This window comes from Cyprinodon variegatus, unplaced genomic scaffold (genome assembly GCF_000732505.1).
Source record: "Cyprinodon variegatus isolate N-32 unplaced genomic scaffold, C_variegatus-1.0 Scaffold959, whole genome shotgun sequence".
Lineage (NCBI taxonomy): Eukaryota > Metazoa > Chordata > Actinopteri > Cyprinodontiformes > Cyprinodontidae > Cyprinodon > Cyprinodon variegatus.
Window position 1 is genome coordinate 177,451 of NW_015151412.1, and position 25,764 is coordinate 203,214.

General features: G+C 37.1%; 1 protein-coding gene across 7 annotated transcripts in view; it reads right to left on the reverse strand.

The window, feature by feature from the left end:
• Window positions 1-25,764, reverse strand: part of grik5 (glutamate receptor, ionotropic, kainate 5) — a 139,657-nt gene that overhangs the window by 16,991 nt on the left and 96,902 nt on the right. For all 7 annotated transcript variants that reach the window (XM_015398758.1, XM_015398756.1, XM_015398757.1 and 4 more), the window contains exons 6-17: window positions 25,290-25,468; window positions 24,533-24,586; window positions 22,464-22,622; window positions 21,930-22,082; window positions 18,484-18,588; window positions 15,049-15,156; window positions 10,992-11,195; window positions 9,218-9,331; window positions 8,639-8,748; window positions 8,223-8,396; window positions 5,300-5,465; window positions 1,785-2,010 (exon numbers count right to left, since the gene is read on the reverse strand). In XM_015398758.1, the coding sequence (XP_015254244.1) occupies window positions 1,785-2,010; window positions 5,300-5,465; window positions 8,223-8,396; window positions 8,639-8,748; window positions 9,218-9,331; window positions 10,992-11,195; window positions 15,049-15,156; window positions 18,484-18,588; window positions 21,930-22,082; window positions 22,464-22,622; window positions 24,533-24,586; window positions 25,290-25,468 (1,752 nt within the window). The remainder of the gene's footprint in view (window positions 1-1,784; window positions 2,011-5,299; window positions 5,466-8,222; window positions 8,397-8,638; window positions 8,749-9,217; window positions 9,332-10,991; window positions 11,196-15,048; window positions 15,157-18,483; window positions 18,589-21,929; window positions 22,083-22,463; window positions 22,623-24,532; window positions 24,587-25,289; window positions 25,469-25,764) is intronic.

A 25,764-nucleotide genomic window follows, 5' to 3' on the forward strand; every position in this document is an offset into this window, starting at 1 on the left:
TATATGCAGTTGACACAGAGACAGAAATATAAGTTGAGAAAGGGAGAGGGGCTCAAAATAATGGGAGAGAGTACATCAAATANGTTACAATTTGTACGGCCAATGAGGAAGACACTTTACTTAATTAATGCATGAAAAAACAGGAGGAACTTCTATGTGCTTGTTGGTTTCATCTTAAGATGTCAGACCTGGATCTTACAGAGACGGGAGAGTAATGTATTTAATGTGGAAAGCTGAGCAACCAGCTCCTCCAGAGATGCTCCCAGTTCAGGGATTTCAGGAGCTACAGGTGGATCCCGGCTGACATCTGTCTGACCAAGACCCGAAACTGTAATCTTCAGAGACAATTCACCCAGACAGCAGGGGTAAGGCGAGGAGGCACTCTGGAGGTCAGACATGAAAAGACAAAAGGAGCACAGAGCAAAGGCCGGGCCGAGGCTGCTGGCTTGGCCCTTTTCTGGAGCTACAGTTCAAAAGGGGGGTTGAATGATTAAACAGCCTTTCTAAAGGCTAAAATAAAGCAATTTTTCAAAAAAGAAAAACAACCACAAACCTCTAAAGGGACTTCATCTTATGTCAACATCAATCTTTTTATCTTCCAGTTTGATTGAAAGAAGCTTTTTCTCTGCTGCGCTCATTCGCCCTACACTGTGACAACATCACGTCCCTAATGCAAAGCATCGTCGATGCAGAGCAAATTTACAGAAAAGCTCAGATTTTTACATTTCAGGATAGTTGTATTGCTCCTGCTTCATTCTATTTATCCTTATTGCACAATTCACATTACTAAAAACTGAACACACCCCTACATAGAGCTAACATGTAAATCACTCTCATTATTTGCACTCGGTGTGAACACACCATTACAGTCAGTGTGATTCATGCAATTTAAAACATGGAGATAAACTTTAAGCTAATACCCTATAGGGTGCAAAAAAACCATTGAGAAACCATTTTAAGTTTTATGATGTGTTGGGTTGTTTGTTACATCAACAACTAACGTTACAGCCCATTATCAGCCCCTCATCTCACTGTTACCAAACACCACACCATAATATATGCTATATTAGATCAAAGCCCCATCCACAAGCAAGAGATGTGATTAGGTGTAATCACAAAGATGTTTGTCAATGTTTTTTGTATCACAATAATCAATATCTTATATTTTCCTTTATGCATAAGAAACTTGTGGCGCATTTTTGCTTACATGTTGCAGTATTTACCTTGTTTTTGTTAATAGTTTTGGTGGGATTCTGTGGCAGTGTAACAGCACCGGTGAAAGGCCCAGTGTGTGTGTATATATATATATATATATATATATATATATATATATATATATATATATATATATATATATATATGCATATATTTTTTGGCTTTAGTGTTGCTGTTGGCACGTTTGTGGCGATAATTTTTTGAAGCTGTTTGTCATATGATAGGGTGTTTGACTTTGTGTGGAAATTGATTCTGCTTATTTGTATAGTGCCAATTTATAACACAGGTGATCTCAAGGCATTTTACAGTCATTTTAGTCCAGTCATACAGATTAAAAAGTTTCCTTAAAAAGGAAATTCTTGCAGTTTCTGTTCTGTCTTTGACTTGAAATATATGGTAATTAAAGTTATGTAGACAAAAACCAGTAAAGACTAAGGATCATTCTTTAATCATATGAAACCAAAAAAAGTAAAGTTTGTAGCTAAGGTCAGATAGTTCAATCTCCTGTTGTCTCTAGGTGATGAAACTTTTTGTTTTGTTAGAAAAAAATGATTTTGCAACATGCTCACCCAGAGGCATGCCGATGCCGTATCCCTTAGTGTCCAGCAGTCCTCCTATCTGTGTGAGGTTACAGTTGAGGCCACGGTAGTACTCGTTCATAGTGCTCTCCATCAGGAAGGCGTACTTGGAGTTGAGCACACGGGCGATACCTTCCTCGGTGCTCTTCACAAATACGCTTGGCAGTTTGGAGTTCATGTAGTTCCACATCCGCTGGTATGTCTGGTACCTTGAGTTCTGCAGGAAAATGGAAATTTTACTGTGGGTATTGTTTACATTACTTATCCGTCAAATGTCTACTAATGCAGAAAGAAAATAAGAGAGATTGACCATGGAAATAAATTGTGAAGTAAGCAGACTGGAGACAAAGCCCAGTGTTAATAATGATAACCTATAAATATCAGCCCAGCAAGGATAAAGACAAGAGAAAGAATAAATAGCACATTTTCACACTTTGCTGGTTTGCAGCCTGAAACATACAGACCTTTTTCTTTACTGCAACATTTCAGTAGCTATACACCAAGGCAGTTGTGTATAGATGCTTTTCTATACATACATTAATGGTGTGCCATTAATGTATGTTTAGAAAAAAAAACATTAACTTTGCATCTGAAGTCATGCACCAAAAGAGGTGCAAACAGAAAAGGCCAAAGACAAGTTAATCAGAAAACAAGAGTAAATATTGAATCTAAAACAAAACATGAGACGCAGGCTGGTTGCCAGCAGAGCTCTGTTACTTTCCTTTTGGTGAATAATAGCCAATCACATCACTTGTTCTGTAACGGTGTTGCTTTTACACTGCCTGCCACTCCTGCTAAAATTGCCATCTGGTGGGTTTACGATAAAACAATAATTATTCTGACAATATTTTTGTGTCATTATAGCAACATTTAAATGCTAGGTCCATAAACTCGACATCTTTCCTGCAGAGCTTTAGTGAAGGTTAAAGTTGAGAATGAATCCTGTGATAAAACAGCCTTGTAAGATTTCTGTCCCACTATGCGGTTTAAGCGTGTCATTATTTGTATTATAATGGATCATTGCATATGCTTATAAACCGCATACCTTCATGCAGGTCCATTATCATGAAAGGCAATAAAAACACAAAACACAACCTGGGTAGTATATTTATTCCTGTTGTGCTGTCAATCAGAGATTGAAACATAAGAAACAACTCTGTTATTTTTGGCCCTTTAACACTGATAAAGCATCATTTATTCACCTCAGTCAGATCTGGGACCAGAATGTTAATTAGGAGTTCTCATGAAAAAGTAGTCCTCTGTTCTGATATATATCTGAACTCCTTGCACTATATTTATAAAAACCTATAAAGTTTGATGTTTTAAACATTTAAGAGTCGCAAATCCCATTTTCTTTTATCAAGATTTTATGTCATAGGCCAACGCAAAGTTGTAAATGATAATAAGGAGAAAGGGAAAAGATACACATTTAAAGATATTTCACAAATAAATGTCTGAGTTAAGACTTGTGAGTTTAAATGAGGGTTGAGATATCAACATGATATCTTAGTGTTGGATACTGGAACATTATTCAGTGCCTTATCTGAAAATGATGTATCACACAACAGCAAAGCTACCTTGACATGCTTATCCACCTAAATTGAAAAGGTGGGAAAGAGGAGCAATAATACTGGATATAGCCAAGAAATCTTCATGGTTCTGTAATAGTTAAATAGCTGCAAATATCCACAGTTAAGGGGGAAAAAAACTGTTGACACAACAACATTTTGTCAGGTACTCCCCAAATCCATCCTTTAAAACTGATAGGTGAGATTAAATTGTTGAAAGAAAGCCAAAGTTATTCTTACTGTATGTGCTATGTTCATTCTCCAAAATCAAAACAAATGAAACAAAGTCTTGTTTGCAGTTTGCCTGTGAAAGAATTTCCTCTACTGAGAAGAGACAAAAACAATTTTGCTTTTGGTTTTTGTCTACATGCAAACACTGTTGACCTAAATTTAAAAGATGTGCATATGAGGGCAAAATTGTTAATGCCAGACAATCAAATAAAATTGCACATGCATTAGCGTACGTGTTGTGGGTGAGCTACATAGATTGCTTGTACAATGGATAATAGGTGCAGAAGTAGTTCAAATTGACATTTAAATTACAAAATTGCCTTTTCTACTGGCAGTTTGGGGAGGAAATGTTGCAGAGAAAGCTCAAGTTCTTAGCCATAGGGTTGGAGGTAATAAAAACAATATTAATACGTTTTATAATGCACTTTACATATAAATATCACAAAGGGCTACAACCAAACCAAATAAATAAAAAGATAAAAATGATATCAGTTCAAGGTAAAAACTGGAAAAGCTGACTTTTCATGTAATGTCCACAGATCCAATCTAAGCTACATTGTAAAGAAGAGCAACTTTTCAGTTTCTGTATATGCAAAGCTGTTCAAGATCTACTCAAAAAGACTATTTTAAATTTATGCACAAATCAGGATGGTCTGTCACATCAAAATTTTATTATGTGACAAAAACATTTTAAGAATAATTCAAACATTTTTCAAACACTTTTTCCTCTCATGGCTGACTGATTCTCTTATGTTTGTTTTCTTACACTGTTGTACCTGTAAATGTAGAAAAACAGTAGCAGGGGTTCTATCCGTGTGTAATGATGCGAGCATGTTTGTATGTTTCTGTGGATCAGATACTGAGTGGGGTAATGTACTGTAACAATGAAACCGGCTTATGTAGACAAACACACAATGCTCTATTCTATCTTTAGTAGGGACAAAAAGAAAAAAAAACAAACACCACTTGTCAAGTAGTCACTTCCCTTAAATGCACAAAAATATATTTTTTAAACTCTCACCTACGCTCATCCCCAAAGGCAAACACACCACCATCACACAGAGAAAAAACACCACGACAAACACAGATGTCAAATCATACGCCTAAAGCACTGTGATAAAGCAAACACGGGCAGTCACCCACCTAATACAAGCAACCACAAAGAGGAGCACATGGAAACTCAGAGAAAATGTCATGACAAACATCCACTCTATTTGCAACATGCAAGCGCAATTCTAAGTGCGCACACAACTGCAAAAAAAAAAAAAAAAAAATTTAAAAAGCAACATGGTACATCCATTTAAAAAAGAAAGAAAAGCCCAACTTCATGCTGGTGCAAAGTAAGGTTGCGAAAACCATCCAACAAATATTGAGGCACTTTATTTTGAGTAAATAAAAAAATCAAAAAGCTGTGAAAATTATAGTTAAAGCAATATAATACAGATATTCTTATAATTCCGTTATTTTCTGTTGAATTCAAAACTACTACTTCTACTACTTAACATACTGCAGACTTTTTACCATTTATGGTTAATTATTGTTACAAGTCTTTGTTAGATTAAAACAGTTTGCATAAATTACTTTGTCTTATCATTCTTAGAAAGGAAATTAGAATCAACAAGTCAAGCCCAAAAAAAAAAAAAAATCCAGTCTATGCTGTGCATCTCAAACACAGAAATAAAACTTTTTTTTGTAAAAAAAATTTACCATGAAGAACGTCATGCTGCTCCCTCCATGAATGGTGCCATACTCAATGTTGGTCTGGTCGGCCAAATCATCGGGAGATTCGATAGGAACCTCCATTCTCTGCACGGTTAGAAAGGCTGCTAAATTGGCCGTGTAGGAGGAAATAATGATCAATGTGAATGCCCACCTAAAAAAAGGGAAATGAAACAAGGAGTGATTAGACATCATAGGTCTGTTATCATTGTACCTGTTACACAAAATATTTATTATGATGCCTGCAGGTAATCTCATTGATTAAGCTGGAAAATGTCCATTTATCAACAGGGGTCCATTTTTGGGATCAAAGTAAATGTAGGACATGTAAGGACATGTTTTGTCTCATAGCATTCCTAATACCTAAAATATTTTTTAAGAACGAAAGTTTTTGTTATTTTTGCAGCTTTTTCTATTGTCATTACACTGTCACAAGTATAGAGCATCAATTGAACGCATTTAACCCCTCGCCTTGGGGAGCAGTGGGATGCTATTTCCAGTGCGGCGCCCAGGGAGCAGTGTGGGGTTAAGGATCTTTGCTCAGGGACCAAGAGTGGCAGTCTGTGGGAATGGGGTTGAACTCAGAACCTCTGGATTCCAAGTGCAATGCCCCAACCACTAGGCCACCTCTCTTTGGCCCCAATTTCCACCCACAATTAAGGTAACACTTCTAAGAAAGTGGAGTTGCAAAGCTAAGATATTTCCATCTAACTGCACATATAGCTTGAATAATTGACCATCTAATATTAGGTTATTCTTTAAATAAGGCAATGTCAAAACCAACAACATTCTGCTTAATAAGTGCATTTAGTAAATATAAAATTTTAAAAAAATTATAAACTAGTACCCATTGTCCAAATGCATACAGAGGACAACAGAGTTCAGACAACACAGCATAGAAAGCATATGTCTGGTGCTGTTCTAAACCAAAAAATGGTTTGAAGAACTGCAGGTCTAATTAAGAGATAAATGTTGTACATGAATGGAGAATAAATAGGTAAGTGTTATGTGCTAACAAAATGAGAGTAAGAAACCTAAGTTGGTAGCACTTGTCTGGAGGACACTCACTAGGTCCCTTAAACCTGTTTCATATCTGGCTCAATTGCTCCTGCATAATAGGATCATGGCCAGATAGTGTTAAGTATACATGTTAACTCCCATTATAAACTAATTTTCATGGACCTTTTTTACAGTTTTATTAAGCAGTCTGAAACCAACAACCCGAAAAGTTGAATCAATCACAGCATGTTTATTTTTAATTACTTCATGTTATTATCCTCTGTAACAACACACCTGTCATTAATGAACATTTTGCTAATCAGTAAATTACAAACTTTAATATGGGTAAATTCTAACTTCCAATGTTTATTCAGGTCATTTTTCAAGGTGATTGTACCTTTGGTAATTACCATAATATAAAATGTCTTGTCAATGACATAACAAGAGTAAGACTCTAAAGCAAAGTGCTGCATGTTCACTCAACTACACAGAACATTGTACAAAATGTGGTGTGAAGAGCTCACAACTGTCAGTGAGCTGTCAGGTGATTTTATTGCAGAACAGCGTTTACAGGCAAATCCTCAGTGACTTTAAACCGAACTTCATGAGTTCAAATTATAATAATAATCTTCTTCACTTCTCTCATATCGCGTCTGTTAATCTACATCACTATGCTTACGAGTCTTACAACCAGCAATTTCAGTGAAATAAACTCTCATTGCTTGAACAGTCCTGGACATTTTAAAGTTGCAGCTTTATGGAAACATCTTGGGTATCCCCCCTTCCTTATTCATTGAGACTGTGCATTTAGTTTCAAAAGAAGGTCCTTAAAGATATATTTACATTCAGCTGCAAAGGTCCACCAAAGTCATATCAAAACCTATGGATTAATAATCTCGGTTACTTCAGTGAATCTGTCTGAAGGCAAAGAAAAAGACTTCTTATTAATATAGATTACATTCGATGATAAAGGAAATTTTCCGGACAAAGGCTTTTCACAGACTAAATGAATACTAGTAAACCAAAAACTAGTGAACAAAAAAACAGATGAGATATACTTTAAATTTAGATATTTAAAATAGTTAAAATCTGTTTAAAAAAAAAAAAAACACTTTAGAGTCTTAGATACTTGTTTAAAGTGTTGTGTAATACTGTATGTCATATCCTTGAATAAATTCAGTGTCCTTTCTTACCTACCAGCTTAACTTAATTCTAAATTAATGTCATGTACCATAACGTTCTTTATTATCCCTATCTCACTTAACTGTGTGTGATCTGCTGTCCCCGTCCTCGTATTCTTTTTATCTCTATCTGTAGAACTTATTTCTCTTAGCACCTGTCTGTCAGAGTTAACCCCAGGAGCATCATTAAGTTCAAACTTTTATTAGATTTGTATTTGTTCATTGTTTGCATTAAATCTTGACACACAGGAAAATAAACCTGTGTCAGTTATTTACCCTAAATCCAAAGTCTACATTTTTTATCTAAAACATCTAATAAAAATGCAAAAAAGAGGCTCTTTGAAAGAAAAAGGATACGAGTAAGTGTTGTATCTCTCTTCCCACAACTTTTAACATAGTGAAGCCTTTTCAATTAGTGTTGAGAAGAATAAAAACTAAGCTCAGCTGGCTTCTAGAGAAGCTGTTAGAATCATAAAGTGGTTCAGTTTTCTGATTCTTTCTCGCTCATTAGTTTCCATGCTCAGTTGTATCACAAACTCTGCATGTCTTCAAACTAATTTTCCGATGTGCAATGGGAAAACTAAAGGCAGCCTTTTCTGTCTGCACAAACGACTTATTTTTTTGTCAAGGCCAAACCTTGAAAATACCAGATAATGTAAAACACATTTCTATAAGGATGAGAGGCGTTTAACTGCCAGGCATATGAACAGCTTAACTCCTCTCTGACTTACCAAACACCGCTGACGCATCTGGTGGACAATGCTCGGGGCATTATCTCTGATCCCTGCTGCATGAAGCCACCAACAGGGAACCATAGACTGTTTCCCAGTGTGTACTGGTTCTCCAGCATGTCCCTGCGCTCCCGCAGACATGGGTGAGGGTTGTACCACTCATAGGGGCTTAACCTGACGAGAAACGAGGAATACACAAAAGCAACCTTGAGGACAAACTCTAACGTGGTGATGCACCTCTGTCATTTATACAAGCCAATCAGTCATAGAAACCCTGTCAAGCTGTATGAGGGGATGACGGGTCCATTGAAAAAAATGATGTATGACAGGTCGCTTGTGTTTAACAATATAAATGGGAAGAGAGCTCAGATGTGAGCTGCAGACAATCAGCGCAGTGTGTGATGTAATGGACTGACCTTGCTGCCAGGAAGAGCACACAACTGACAGCCAGGTAGGCGAGTAACATGAAGAGCCAGACAGCAGGAGAGAAAGGGTCCAAGAAGGAGAAGTAACCTGGCTTCCGACCCTGAAAAAAAGTGCAAAAAGAAGAGGAAAAGACAAAGATAGATGAGAAAATTGGGACAGACAGGGACAGATAGAGAGACAGAAGTCACACCACAGGGGGGCAGTGTCTTCACTTGCACAATAATAAAGCGTCTGCAGTGCTTTGATACTCTAACGCTTGGATCCATAAAAGCTGTTTAACAATGCTTTCTGCCAGACCATGTCTGGCATGGACCCAAAACCTCATTAGCAATGTAAAGCTGCTAGTGTTACACAGCTCTGACTAACTGAGCAAAAATAAATTCTCACTATAAAGTTCATTGAGGACTTACACTAATAACATCAAAGGGTTTAGCTATTAAGTAATGCACAGTTTAACTCATCTCAACAAGATTGAGCATCAATATGTGGGCTTCAAAAAAAATCTAATCCAGTAGAAGATCTGAAGTATCAGCCAGCAGGTGCCCAACAGCCTGCGATAACAGCCTCACCAGTTGAACTCGGTACAAGATGCTGATCCCAAGGGTCATGAACGGCTTAGAGAAGTCAATAACTTTCTCTCTCTCTGATGTGATTGTGAAGCCAGCTACAGCAAGGTCTGCTTTCTGGAGGATTGACACAGATAGATAGGTAGAAAGCAGCAGGGGTGCGCAGGAAGTAGAAGCAGAGAAGGAGAAAAGAAGGACAGAAATTGGTCAGTTGAAAAAAAAAATGACAACACCTAAGCTTTGCAAATATATGCATACCACTTGAGATTTTCTTGCATTTTACCATGTAACAGTTTCATGCTTCTCAGTATTTGATTGGGATTTTGGTAGAAACCTGTGATGAATATTTATTACATGGAGGGAAAATAATAAATGCCTTTTTCGTTTTTACTTTTTAACTTTTAGGATGCTATGCATTTGTACTCTGCAACATTTAATACACCATAAATATGAGTGGAATAAATATCTCTCAGAAGTCTACTTGAGAGTCAATGTGAATTTTATCTCAATATAAAAAAGCTGCTCTAGGAAGACTTGCTAGAAAAGGCACTCTTTTCAGATGAGACAATAATGAAAACCTTTTTGTCTGCATAAAAAAACATAAGTATAGTGGATAATTAAAGCTGCCGCTTCTCTGAATAAACTTCTTCTATGCAATACACTGTCGGGAGAATCATGCTGAGGGAAACCTTCCTTCAAAAGGTACAAAGGTTTATAGGAAGATGGATGGAGCCGAATACAGCAGAATCCTGAAAAACCCTGGAGGACATAATTGGATAAAAGGATATAATAGGAGATTAAATAAGAAAAAAATAAGATTTTAGAAGTTTACCAGACTTCTCATTGGAGTTCAGAGATGAATACAAATGAGAAGGTAAAGACAAGTTCACCACATAAGGTTTAGATTATTATGTGTGCAATTTTTATATTTTTTTTATAATTTTTCCTCTGTACAAAGTATGTGCTGTAATGCACCAAAAATGTGAAAGGGTGCAAGGTGCAAAAATACGTTTGCAGGTCACAGCCTTTAAGGGACATGAAAAGTTTAGTGCACCACCTTAGATTAAATATTCAGACGTGCACGTTTGACTCATGCATGCCTGTGCCATTTCTCCATGATCCAAATTAAACTAATTGAAAGTAAACACGAGGTGCCCGGTCTTTCCACCTGCATAAAAACCTGCTGGTCTCCAGTCGGTCTGCCTCCCCTCCATCTCTTCCATTAAAAGCTAATTGATGAACATGGGCTACTAATTAGAGCCGAGTGATCGTGCTATGAAGAGGGCGGGGAGTGAGAGGAAGCATGGAGAGCTGGGGGAGCTCCGCTGTGGCAGACCCCACACAGGGACCATGGCTCAGTAATTGAAGTATACCGTATGGTAATTAAACAGAGAGGGGCTCTCATTAGCCTACTTCAACCAGTGTCAGTCACAGGCTCAATAGGCCTGGACAGGTGGAGTGGAAAAATTTAGATATTTTTATATATGCAAAATAAAGTGGCTGGTAGTGGTTTACTGCTTGGAAACACAGAGCAGGCAATATTAAGCAATTTTTCCAGTGTCTTCTGGGGAATTATCAATTCAGCTTTTGTCCTAGATAAGAGTGTTACTCCCCTCTGAGGGCAATTTGAGACATGGGAAGTTACAGCAGAACTGTGGTTTGGGGCTACAGCACAAATGTGTGTGCAAGTATGTGGCTTTGTGAATGTGTTGCTGTGTGTTTGTCACATATTTCTGGTTATTATTGCTGATTGTTGTATATTCTGCATGGTACTCACCCTGTTAATCAATTCTCCAACCATGCCGGTCCAAGAGCCATTGGGCTCTGGGGCCCCATACAGCCCATCATCCACCAGCTTGATCTTGAAAGAGAATTTCAAGATATCTGCCAGCTCCCTCAGCATGTCAACACAGAAACCCTCGTACTGATCGTTCCCAACAAAATCCTGGTAATTGTCTTTGCGCATCACGTATGGATTTTCCTGTGGAGGGATATACATGAAGAGTGAATACATTAGGAATTTCAGTCTAAAGCAAGCAGAGTCTTCGTTTGTTCGTCTAATATTGCCTAGAATCAGTTAATTGCTTAATAATATTGCTTTTGTTTTCTTGGAAAGAGTTTCAGAGCTAATTAAAAAAAAGAAAAACCATTAATCTCAGAAGTTGAAACTTTCCCTCATGAACTTGTTCAGCACATACTGTAGGTAGTGTGGCCCCTGTGCTCTGATAAGCCTTCTATTTGCTTGAAATTAGCTGGAGAAATTTAAATGCTGTTTTACAATATCTTACTATCTTCTTAAAAATTAGGAATTTTCAAAAATTGTGTTTCCTCTTAATCATCTCTTCAGATCTTACTGTCACTCTTAGATGTGTTAGATAATTACGTTGTTTATTTTATATTCTGTAACCTCTTAATGAAAAAGAAATCAACTCAAAAAGCAGACTATCAAACAATTATTTCATTGCTGAGGGGAAAATCTAACAAAGCCAGCCCCCATAAAAACTAATTGGGAATCCTTGATTTTGCCATTTTTCTCTCAGGTACTTCAGAATTTGTATCTGGCATAAACGTATTATTCAAAGACCTGCCATATCAGAATATAGATTATGTTTTGCCTAATAAAAAACCCTTTATATGGTTCTTTTTACATTAAGAGGTCAATGTACTTGTGTGCATTGATGGTTGTCCTGGGTGTTTTAATTTTAAAGTTTAAGATTATATCTTGACATTGGGATTAGGTTCTTTTGTAGAGAGGAGATTTTATGGTCGCATTAATAACAGATACTGTTCCATCTCCAGACCACCACACTATACCTACAGTACTGTGACTGTCAGTATGGAGCTTTTTGTCTAAATCGCTCCTTTATGCTGAATATAACATGATGCAAACCTCTCCAAATGTTTTTTTTTTTTTTATCCCAGACCACAAAGTTATTCTCTCTGTGGTCATCATTTAATTTGCGGCAAATATAAAACAGAACTTTGATTGCTTTTGGAATTCTCTAAAGATGCACTGTTTTTATTCTCTCTATTGCGGAATCACAGCCACTGAGTGATTTAGTTGACATCCGCAGTGCTTTAGCTGTTCCACTGGGTTCTATTTTGGCCCTTAGATGAGATCTGTATGTGTCTCTAGAGTAGCTTTGATAACCTAAATGCTCATGGGAAAATTCCCTCTTGTTCAATGATTTCTCTACTTTTGGAAAATAAATCTCCCTGCGGTTTGTTGGAATCTTAAGAACACCACTTTGTCAGCGTCTCTGATAGATGTCTGATAGACATCTATCATTGACTGACTGATAGACGTCAATGACTTTGTTTCTCACGTTTTCTTATGTTTCTTAGATCACCGCAGGATGTTTTGCTTTTTAGATTGTTTAGCATACTTCATGCTGTGTACTTTCTTAGTAACTTGAAAGGCCAACAAGAAAGGTAGAAATCAGGTTAAGGTGTTGCTGTTAGAATTGATGCAACTTTCCAGCCATTAACCACTCGTCTTGAATAAAAAGGTGTTGGCTGTCTGAGGGACAGGGTGGTTTGTGTAGCCTTTTCCTTCATTGCAGCACTCCTATGTATTTACAAATATTATTACTTTGTTTAAAAGGTATCGTGATGATCTAGAAAAATGTGAGACTGACAAAAAAGCAAAAACAGAATTAACTCAAAAGGGGGAACATACTTTTAACAGCAAACCTCCATTTTAGGTCTTTTATCAGCTAAAAATAATTTTGAAAGGTTTGTCAGGAGGAAAATATATATCTGTAAATGCATTAAGGGATGTTCATGAGACATTTTTCCAGTTTGACCTCTGTTAGCTAAAAGTCAGCGCGCCTGAGCCTCAGCAGAGTCAGTACATTGTAGAACATTTTTATCTGCCCCCTGTGTGACTCTCACCGCTATAGAAGTCCAACTGAAAATTGCTTCAATAGACAAAATTCGATACCCGGAGATGGCTCCAGAAGCAGGTTATAGGAGAAAAAACCTTGACAGCTTAAAAAAAGACTACAGTCTGTCCAGTGAATAAAACTGATGCAGATAAACTTCGCTAACAGCTTGGCTATCACAGTGAATGTTCGCTTTATGTCAAAAGTGGTGCAGCTGGGAAATAAATGCATCACGGTTCACGAGAAAAAGGTTCAGTCCCAGAAACCTGAATCTGTAATCTGTTGATTGATAAAGTGTTAGCCTACCAAGTGATTTAAATGAAAAAAGAAATGACAAAGTCTTTATGTATGAAATCTAAGTGCAGCACGCTAGTGTGAAATAACAATAAAACCGGTGATGAATAAGCATTCATTTTCCTGACATGGTGGGGCTGACTTTCATTAATTATGGCAACAAAGTCTCAGACAAAGGAACAATTCCTAAACTTCAATAGAAAGCATTATTGAAATTCTTTTTTTTTCTATTAAAATTTGACCACCTTATGATAGGGGAAAAAAAGTCTAACCATGGTAAGACGATCAGTTCTCTACAGTAAACTGTAGTTAGGGTGGGTGGGCTGCAGTATTGGTAAAGAAAGGTCATTTGTGTTCATGTAACGGTCATTTTAGGTGAATTCAAACTGAACTTACACTTGTATAACATTATATTATGTCAGTTTTATCATTTAAATGGAGCATGGAAAAGGAAGTCTGGTTTGAAGAATCCTCAATAAGAAAATTCTATGGATGGTTCGGTTTCAAAATAATCAGCTTTAGCCTTGAAAAACCTATAATAGTTGATTACTAATCCATACTCAAGCTACTCAGACAATGCACAAACAGGGGCCTCCGTTTTGTTTATTTTCAGTATATTTCTGTTAAGAGCATCTCAAACTCTCATTCATAATTAACCCAGTATCCTAGGCATGCCCTCCTTGTTCAGTCTCCTGTAGTTCACAATGAGTTCATTCAACTTGCTAAGACTTAGAACTTCATTGTTGTCCAGAATCCAGGCTTCTGATCTCTTCTTTTTAAAATTCATCAGCATCGTATACACAAAACGATAATGATGGTGTCATCGGCAAAATTTAGGCTTGGCAGAACAAGAGTGGGTGAGAAAAACATGCCCTAACACACATCTCATCTCTATGGGATACATTTGTTTGCTCAATGTGCAAAACCCCAGACTCGCATGTTAACTGTAGGAAAATGATTAAATTAAGTGTACAGAAAAAGTCAATAAAAGACATAGGAGACCATGCATATAAGAGGAAGAGCAGAAAACAATTCAGAAACCATTTCATTGTCTTTAGATATAGTTTGGCCTACATGCAAAATGCAAAGGGCCAGCTGGGGCATTTGCACAAACTTTTGTGCTCAAATCTCTTTTATGAAATGCAGTTAAGTGCAATAGAAGTGAATGTTTTAGATTTTTCAGCAATAGAGATCAAAGTTGTCTTGTCACAGGGCACTTTTAGTTCACTCTGTATATGTTTCAGTTGTTTTAGCAAGATATATTTTCTGTCTATATTGCTCCTTCGCTTACAAGAAACAGAAACCACATGTTAAAAAAATGAACATTTCAATATGTAGAGATCAAAATGTGAGAAAAAGCATTTTGGCTTTAATTTAAACCTTTTAAAATGAAGCACAGTTTTATTATAAAGATGAAAATATATAACATGTCATTTAACATAAAAAAATGACAGAAGGACACTTAAAAAGACTAGCACTCTGGTCATTTAGTAACACGTCCTTCTCAGTGCTATGTCAGTTTCTATGACAGCAACAGCCACGGTTAAATTTGAAGAAACAGACCCAAGCACAGCGTGAGCTCCAGCGCAGCAGGCAAGCACAAAAACAGCTTGGTACTTGCCAGTGTGGACACTAGCGAGGTAGTTGTGACCTTACCAGAATGGTGGTGACAATGAGGGTCTTGTTCGCCAGCGTCTCTGAGACATTAATGTCCAAACTAGTGGAGTTCATCGCCAAAGTGTTGTTGGAGTACCAGATCCCAATCTAACACAGAATACAGAGCAAGAAAAAATCAATAACTATTGTGGAATAAATAATGTGCTCTTAAGCTCCATTGCACTGGTTTCATATCATGGCAGACTAAGAGCTCAAGTATATCAGTCAGCACATCCATCATTAAAGTCTATTTTAAACTGCAAACAACATTCATTACTTTATTTTTTCTTTAGAGTCTGTAACCAGCTGTATATCTATGTTGATATAATAGTTCCCACAGGAACCAAAAAGTGCTGTAATGTGCACTATTATAAACCAATTGCTATTTACAAGCAAAGCAACAAGCTGGCAACAAACTGGCATAGATGGTAATAAGAAGCATTCATGATTAGCTGTTTTATTGCCACATCTCTTTTCTTTACTTACACATTTCTTGAATTGCATAATAGACCATTTATTTCCATTTTATGGAGACAGTAAAGTCACTTAGGTGCATAAGTGTGTGATTATGACTTAACCAACATCCAGACTAGATCCGCAGCTTCCAGAGCAATTTCTTCAGAATATTACTGTACATGTTTCAGCGGGTCAGAAGACAGGTAATGGCTCCACTGACAAAATCACAGCATTTCTATTACAGCTTCTTTTTAATCCTGACCTGACATTTAAGAGAGCCACTTTTTTAACTGCTTCTGCCTGCCTCAAGTGGATGTCACCATACAAAAGAGATGGGTAAAGTTAAAATGTTAATTACTGCAGCCAATTTTTTTTTTAGCTTTTTAGATTTTAGCAAGAAGTATGAAGATTTATTTTTTGGTGTATGTATAGGAGACACAGGAGAGATCTGGATAATATACTAAGGATAAAGTAGGAGGAAGCGTTTCCTCCAGACAAGGAGCTTTATCTCCTTTCTTTAAACGTAGTTTTAATGTTTAATCTCTCCCTATTTATATATAAAGGATAAAAGAGCCCACATATAGCCCAAAAAAAAAAAAACAGAAATACAAAAAAGAAACATTAGGTTGGTTCACTGGATTTATTTATTTATTTATTTATTTTTTTTTGTTTTGTTTTTTACAATCATTCAATAAATTAAGAAACTTTTTTACGATGTTATGTGCTCACTTATATACTGCCTTTTTTAGCTTTTTGGCCTATATTCTGAGATGGATTTGTTTAGCATTTTATGTAATATCTAATAGCATGCAGTGGGTATTACATATAAAATAAAAGAACCATTTGAGACATGTTTCTTTTAGTGTCTTACAAATACAGATCTTTAAAATATGTTGAGCATTTCTATTCAGGCCCTTTTCCTCTGATACCCCTAAATAACAACCCGTGGGAACTGATTGCCTTTCTGAATAACTGCTTTTCAAAGCCCATTGGAAAATCACTTTAGGTTTTTGCAAACAGCATGAAAATAGAAAACAATTTTCATCTGTTTTAATCTCATATGTTTCCAGAATTAACTAAACAACTTAGCCAAATATGACTTGAATGAGAAAAGATTAAAAAAATATATATATGTGATATGAATTAAATCAACGTGATTTAAATAATTTACGGCTGGAACATGAATGTTGTAAGGTCATTCTTCTCACATTCATGAAGGATATAAAAACAATAAATTCAACAGATTAAAAGTACAGGAAGAAGCGAGGTGAGAACTCCAGGTCAGCAGCAACATAATAGCCGGTGCCCCCTGTGCATAAATAGAGTTGGCCTGTGTGCAGTTTAATCTCAGCATATATACAGCTGTTTTGTTAAGGCCTTAGAGGTTTGTTAGGATATGTTAGACAACAAATAATACAGGAGATCAGGTCAGGGATAAAGTGGGGGAGAGATTTAAAGCAGCGTTAGGTTATGAAACTATTTCCCAAGCATTAAATATTTCATAGAACACTTTTCAATGTCCACCTCAAAAAATGTAAAATCTTAGACTGCAAATGTAGGGTTAGTTCTACGCTGTGTTAAACATGTTCCCGTTGAAAACCTGAGGCACACCCAAAAAGCTTGCAGCTGTAATTGTGCCAGTAACTGTGCCAATTACTGGCACAAAAAAAATGCATACCAAAGTCATACTTAGAATGCTCTACTTCCTGTTTGTGTTCCACATAAAAATCCAGCGATATAAAATTTGGTTGTAATGTGCAAAAGATCGAGAGCAAGTAAAATGTGAAGACTGTTGCCACTTTAGCTACTCACAGATTCAACAACAAAGCTATTCTTCATATTTCACTTCCATAGTGAAATGTATTATGCAATCTTTTAATGCAACACCAAAAGAATGTAAAACAATGTAAAACATGACTGGTAAGAAATGAAACTGTTTGTCAAGAACTGGGTATTTTATTGCTATTAAGATATAAAGAATCAATAGCTGCTATTTAAATAATGTATTTATTTATTTATACTTATTGAATTTTGTTTGTTTAGCACAGAATTGTCTCTGTTGCATACCGAGATAATTCTCAAATGACATGCCACTTTATTCTACTCTTTGCTGCTCCAAAGAAACATCCCAGCTCTGCTGTAGGTTGGAAGTGTCGAACTAATTATTTTATCAGGCCACTTCAGCATTTTTAAGTCTTTAAAAAGGCCAGTGGTAGCTGTAAAAGAAACTTTTAATTTAATAATTTCATTTACAAAGAGCATGGTGCTCTGGTACCATCCCACCCATTTATTTAGCAGTTTTACCCTCTGTGTACACCTTAAAAAGACTGTATGCCTCTACTTTATGGCATGATATGGCTTTTTTGGCACTTGAGAGCAGGATACATTGCTATGGTGGGCCAGCCCCAGGCCTTGTGTTTTGCACTTTTTATTTAAAGACAAAAGAGTTTTTAAAAAATCAATATCGATCAATTCTGCTGCAAGCCTCCAGCCATTTTTTATGCACAAGATAGAGTGTTCAAAAGGACTGTTTAAAGGGTGAGCACATATTTAATACTGTGTCCAGAACAAGAAACAAGATTTTTCTGTATCCATAGTTTTAAATAGATAATAATGTAGTTTTAACTGACAATAAATTGAAGTTAGAGGGAGATATAAATACATCCAGACATGTAACCAGGTCTGCACAAATGATTCAGAGAAATGAGGAACAATATAAACAGCATCTAACTGCTAAACATGCTATTGCACTTGGTTTTTAATATGTCTTCTTCTGTAGATAAACACATTTTCTAGTTAAGCACACATGCATTTAATAATGCAGAGATACAGGTAAAATCAGGGGAAACTTATGCTGACACAAACCTCCCTGTAAAATGCCTGCATTGGCTCTCCAGAAACATCCAGGTGACCTGTAACTAAGCCTAATCCTAAAGCTGCTGTAACCTGGCCGCTATATCATAACAGGTGGCTCCTGACCTCTTTGTGGCCTCCTCTGTATTTCTCCAGGATCCGCAGGGTGTAGTTGGTTCTCTGACCTTTGCTGTTGAACTCCACTCGCCCCGTCAGGCCATCGTACTCCACCTGGTAGGCAGATGGAGAAGGATATGAGGAAGTATGACAGTAGCAGAATAGCAAAAAAGGAAATTAGGAAAAATGCACCCTAATATAATCAGTGCTCTGCATGAAAACAACAGTGCCTTTCATAATCGATCATAATTAGACAGCTAAAAACAACAGTCTCTAGAGGAACTGAGAGCCAAAAAACAAGAAAGCAAGACACACAAGGTTAAAGATAATGATAGAGAGAGAATAAGTGTGAGAAAATGGCCAAATCTGGCCTCGGCAGTAATGATCATTTCTGGATCAACTAGGAGAAAGTGACTGATCGAGAGGCTCAGAGAGGGCAGAAGAGAAAGTCAACAGCCTTTTTAATAAGACCCAGACCTACACGTTCCACCTCAGCTTGGCCGCTCCACAGCCCAGGTGCTGGCACAGTTTGAAGGAACTATGATGAATAGCAGAGCACTGGAGATGGAGCGCACCATGATGTTGACTAACAAAGACAGATGTCGGGCAGATGGGCCGCAGGCAATGAGAGATGGGACACAGGCTGCCTTGACAACAGGTCGTTGATGAAGGAAGCAGACGACCAAAGAAGGGAGATGACAAAAAACATCAACAGACAGAGGTTACACGCTAGATGAGATGCTGATGATACACATGGTGAACATTTATGCTTTTATTTATCAATAGGCTTAAAAATATGAACTGACCAAAGATTTGGATTTTGATTTAATAGAAGAGGACTTTTCTCTCTCTTGAGTTAATCGCGTCAAGTGGGGTAAAGCTGATCTAATGTTGTTTATATGAGATTCAAACTAGATCTTTTATATAAATGTAGATCCGATTATTTGTTCTCATATATGAAATATTTAAACTTCTTTTTTCTTTTTTCTTTTTTTAACAAAGATTGAATTTAAATGTCTGGATTTTTGCATTTTGGAGAACTATTTGTATTCTTAAAAATTGTTCTTACATTTGATAACCAAAACCTTTGATGAAGTTAATTCAACACACTAGGTTCTTCTCTTAATATAGTAATCATATTTAAAACAGTATACATGCTTTTTATTTTGCCCGTACTTAAAAATGAGATCCAGTCCAACAACAACCCTGAAATGTCTCCCAGTTATTAGCAACAGTTGCCTCTCTGTATATACGTACAAGCAGAGTATGTTTCTAAACAATGACCAAAGCATTAAGGGATCTAGTTTGACTCTATTCTAAAAAAAAACATATTTCAGGAACTGTTTGATAGATTTTCAGCTACACAATGGAGTAATTACTTTAATGTCCCCATCACCTTAGGCTTTAGGAAACAAAAGCATTCTTTCTAATATTTTATTGATCATTAGAAAATGAGCAGCAGCTAAATAAATAACAAAAACAACTGTAAGTAGCAAACCTATTTTTATTTGACAGGAGCTTGATAAAGAAGCATCATATTTTTTATATGAATCAGGCTCCTAATCAGCTTAACCCGAAATACCTGCCGACGTCCCTCGCTCAAGCTACAGCTAATCAAAGACAGATCACACCTAAGCCAAGAGGCCAATCGTTTCTCAAGATGCTTTCATCAAGAAGTAGGTCCAGCTTCTCCATGCACCTCTTTAGTCAACGTTTGACCCACCTCCAACCTATCTCTCATAGTCCACTCTGGCTTTTTCCACCACCAGTGTCTAATCCTCTTCCTAAGTTATTCATACAGGCTCCTGATGACTTGCAGCATAAGGTCTTCTGCAGGGGGCTGAGTGCCAAAGAACTTGTTTTTATTCATGTCAATAAAATCTTTCTAATTCCACCTTTTCTCTGTGTGAGTCTCTCCAGGTTAAAATATACCTACATGTTTAAAGAAAGAAAAATCTTAAATGGTGTTATGAAATGCAAACATTTTATCCCTTGATACATCTGTTTGCAAAAGTTTTTGATTTGATAATGAAATTATAACAAGATTAAAGTTAGTAATGCTTTTTGCATGTTTATGTCATAAATTTAGATATGAAATTATAATCACATTTTTTCATTATGATTATTAAATAGAACATAACCACAGTAGAAAACCTGAAGAGTCAAAAATCACTTCTGCATTTTGTGACCCTTCAAACCTTATCTCCGCTATCAGCCTCTTAAGCACCATTTGTCAGTCTGACAGGCTAAAAAAAAAAAAAAAGGACGTAATGCCAAAAAAATCAGACAAAGAAGGTGAAAAAATACCATTCAAACATAAGCACTTTTCTGCTTTGCCGTAGAATTACTAAATGTCAGCTACAAAAGAAAGCATTATTCTGAAAAGAAGGAAAAGTTTCCAGCAGAGCTGCTTGAAGGATTGCCAGGTGGGTAAATCAAAACCCTGTTACAATGTAAAAGACCTTCACTAGCATTTAGCTGACACTGAAGTGATGGTGTGCTGTTCTATTGTATAGTAAGAAGCGCACAAAAACAGCAATTTAGACACAAGTAATATAAAGTCAACGCCTCTTGCATTTTCACAACTAAAAAAGCAGCTCCACAAGCCTAAAAAGGTGCCTTGAACATTTTGGACGGATGTACTGTAGATAATAGGAAGAAACATTCTGTGTGCAATCAGTAGGGGGTGTAATAAAAAGCTCATCACCCCCAGCTGTTAATCATGATCCTTGTACTTATGTTTAAGCGACACATTTAAATTTGAATTTAACTTTATTGATCTCAAACTGGAGAAATTCATCTCTTGGGGTTAAGGGTCTTGCTCAGGGACCCAGATTGCAGGCTGTTGGGATCAAACCGGGTACTTGCAACATTCTCAGAGCACAAGCACAATGCACTAACCACAAGGCCAACACCTTGCTAAGTATGGGTGACATTTTTTTCTTTTAGGAAGGACTGGAGGAATAGGGGAAAAAAACAAAAATTATTCTGATATTTAGATAAACTTTTGGGTTTCTAAGTAGTTGTTTTTTCATGTTGGATTAAATACTTTTATGAAGACCGAATATGAAAGTTCCTTATAAATTTGTGAAGCATATCTCTACTGTAATGAGGATGGATGGATGGATGGATGGATGGATGGATGGATGGATGGATGGATCGATAGATGGATGGATGAATTAGATATTGTCATTTTGCATAAAAAAATGCTGAATAATTACCAAACGTTTTCCCAAGTTTAACCCTAGTAACCAATGTAGATCTTATGAGTCCAGTTTCTTTTATTTGAAAATGAATAAAACATAATCATAAAACAATCAGGAATAAAGTGTCAAACTGATTTTTGCCTGATTAGACATGTTTTGGTCAGTTACAAATTTTTGCAAGATAGCTGGGATGCGTTTTATAATATATGTCAATGCAATGTTTAAGTGAAAGATTTGGGAGGCATTTACCATGCGCAGATAATTCATGAGACTGGTCCCGTGTTGCCAGATCTGAGGCGAGGTGCAGCTCAGGGGCTTTACTCCAATTTCCTGACTGCGGTTCAATTCCCTGACTGCCCCCACAACCACATGTACGGCATCAAACATCAGCGCTGAAGAGAGCTGTGGAGAGAGAATAGGAGACAAAGGGAGGGAGGCAGTAAGGGCAGGATGGATGGAAACACGGGAAGAACGGGAAATGAGACATGGCAGAGGATGTAATGAGGAGGGAGGCGCTAACATTAATGATTGAAAGGATAACAAGGATGAAGGAAGAGAGGAGAAAAAAAAGACATTGGAAATGAGTAAATAAAGGAAAGAGAGATGGATACAGTACATCAATAGCTATTAAATACAACCAAAGGAGCAGCTAAATCTCTTTAAATGGTTCATGAATCATCAGCAGGGACTGAGCAGCTTAATATTACGTGGCAAACAAACAAAGCTTTATAAATAGTACAAAGCATTTGTATTCTCAAGTCCTTGCTGGTTTGAGACACTAACCGCAGGGCCAGGGTACGTCAAATCACAGCCCTCCCTCCATGAAAGATTCAGGCTCCTGATGAACTCCAAATAGAATGGATGTGTGGTGTTAAACATAGAGAAACCCAAAATGTTGGAATGTTCATCCACGATATCATCCAGCCTCAGAAGGGGGAAGTCCTGGAGAAGCAACAGTGAAAGAGAGAGGACATTCAGGTGAGAGGGAAGGTTGGTGATACAGTTAAATGCAAAAGTGTTCAAACAGTGTTTCCTTCCACCTGTTTTCCCTTTACAGCCATATCATTCATTGCGTTTTAATGGTAATTTATTAATAGACCAAAACAAAATAGTTCTTAATTCATTCATAATTCCTAAATTGGAACAATTAAAGCTCTTGGAGTGATTCTGTTTACATAAATTATTTTTATGTCTCGCCACATATTAATAAAATAAACTTGGGTCTTGGCTGAGGTGGACTGATTCCAACCCAAAAGTATGCTTTGATGTGAAAAATGCTTTGGAGGCTCTAATTTTATGTCTTGAGTGATTATAGATGGTAAACCTACTCGACTCATGTCCTTTGCAACAACTAGCTGTTTTTTGCCACACGTTTAGTTACATTCCTATTCTCATAATCCCTGAGTATCTCCATTGTCCCTGTTGAAGAAAAAGATCCTTACAGCATGATCTGCTGTCGCTATGTTTAACTACTGCATTGGTTGACCTACATGTGAAGTTTTGCATGTAAGCCAAAATTATCAATTAGTATCTCATCTAAGCACAGCACCTTTTCTGTATTTGCATCCACTGTATGGCTTGGGGCAAACTGCCAGCATGACTTCCTTTTGCTTTATTTGAAAACCAGATTTTTTTTTTCTTGCCTCAGTAAATCCAGCTTTGCATTGTGCATGACCTAAGTAGCCCCGTCGACAGATTCTCCCACCTAAGCTGTGGACCTCTTGCGCACCTAAAAAGAAGCCATTGGCCCCATGACTGCATTTATGATTATCTACTTTCCTCACCTAGGCACATAGATGGAGAGCCATGATTTTCATTAGTTTCTAATGGTACAATATGCTTTCCACTTTTAAATGACGCACTGAACTTTAATTCATGAGAGGTTTAAAGCCAGAAATGTTTTATAACCTAATTTGGCTTTAAACTTCTTTACATCATGGCTGTGCTTGATCTTATTTGAGGGTATCAGAGAATAGAGAGTTGAATGGTTACATACTGTATGCACACACGACTCATTAAGGATTTTTTTTTATCCATCTCTTTCTATTTTAAAATTTCGTATTACATTGTGCAGGTGTATCACATAAAATAAAAAAAATACACTGAAGTCTGTGATTGTTAAAGTCAGGACACAGTATATCAAATATCTGCATGACAGAAAATCGTAGTGCAGGGAGGAATGCAAAAAGAAAGAAATGCAAACTTGAGAGTGACAACATCTGATATTTGAGAGGAAAAATAATATAGTTAGTTGCAGATAAAGGAGGGAAAGGTGACAGAGGTGGATAAGGCTTGATGGAGAATGCTCAAGGATCTTCTCAAAGTGATATGCATGCAAGTGCATCCAAGGCACAAGAACACATCAAGTACAAACTGCATAAAGGAAGAAAAAATAAAAATCAGACAAAATGACACAATAATTCAAATGCTAAAAGGGATGGAAGTATATCAAGGAGGCAGATGAAAAGCCCAGGAGCGTGAAGAAGGTGGCGGGTGGTGGAGGGAAGAAAATAAAAACCAAGCACATCTCATCTGTCATTACCTTCACCTCAGACCCCTTTTTCTTTTCTTTCTTTGCCCACCTCCCCTACACCTCCGCATCTTTGAACAGCATGTTTGCTCCTCAGATCTCTTCCTCTCTTTTTTTCATCTTTCATCTCATCTTCCTTTTTTTCCTCTTCTGTCACCTCTCCCTACCTCCCCTTATTGAACTCTTTCTCCGCCTTAGCACCTCTGCTCGCTTGGGCTCAGACAGAAGAGGAGGAGGAGCAGAATGGATGGAAGGAGGAACAAGGGAAAATGATGAAGCATGAGACGAAGGATAGGAGGTGGAAGAATCAGCATGTTCTTACCATGGTGGTGAGGATGTACTTATAAAATGCTGATGTCATCCCCAGCTCTGAGGCCTGTAGAACAAAGAGAAAGAACAAGATGAAAAAATAAAGAATCAGCAGGTGATGTATTAATGTGAAAAGACAGAATAGGAAAAGAGAAAAGAAGACAGATGACAAGAGTAAGGTGGAAAAAGGGGGGTACTTAATAGGGAAGGCAGGGAACAAGGACAAAGTACAGAGGATGTGACCAAAGAAGAGGAAGCATACGTTAATCACAGTTTTACATCATCAGCCTAACACTAGTACATTTTGCTGAGGGCGGACAAGCACTCCAGGAGAAAACATCCCATTCAAACCGTGACTCACTGCTCTGGCTATCGGCATTAGGATGAATCAGAGCAAACTCGGGTTAACATCTTCACTGCATCCCAACAAAAAGAGCTTTTTTGTATTAAAAAAAGGCAATGTTCTTTTGTCCAAAACTTTCAGATGAGTGTAGCTGATTGACATGCAGCTCCACAGGGAGGAAAAGTTTAAAATAGAAGTTAATCCTGTAACAGCACCGATGTTGCCTGAGGACCTTTGAAATAGTTGTTTTACAAATTGAAAGCGCTGCATGCTGTTTATCAGAGTAAACTGAAAATTTTAACTGCATAATAAAAATAAACAAAAACCCCATGAGTCAAACTGCTTGGTACAAGAGTACAAGATCAACTTTAAATACAAGTATGTGTGGGTGGTTCTGAGGAGGATATTGATGTTTTGTAGACCTGACCTTCTTGAGGATGAGATAAGAGACAGAAGCATTGGCGTCGATGATGATGGTGGCTACTTTGTCGTCACGGATCTCCTTTAGGAGGGGAGTGGGGTCCAGGTTGTCATCTAGCATTCTGACAGACAGTGTCTCCCGTGAGATGAGAAAACGGCGGACTAGTTCCTCCAATCTCAGGAGGCCTGAGATACATGCAGAGGAAAGATGAAGAACATTTATCAGCATATTTACCAGTCTAACACATTTATATGTGAAAAAACTAAGTAATGATTCCAATGATGTGTGGTGCTGAAGTTGTGATACAAGTATCATTCATGCACTCAAGAGTAGATAGAAGGCCAGAACAAGTCCAGTTTGACACAATCCAAAATATCTTTTTATATTTCATATTTATCTATCTATCTATCTATCTATCTATCTATCTATCTATCTATCTATCTATCTATCTATCTATCTATCTATCTATCTATCTATCTAT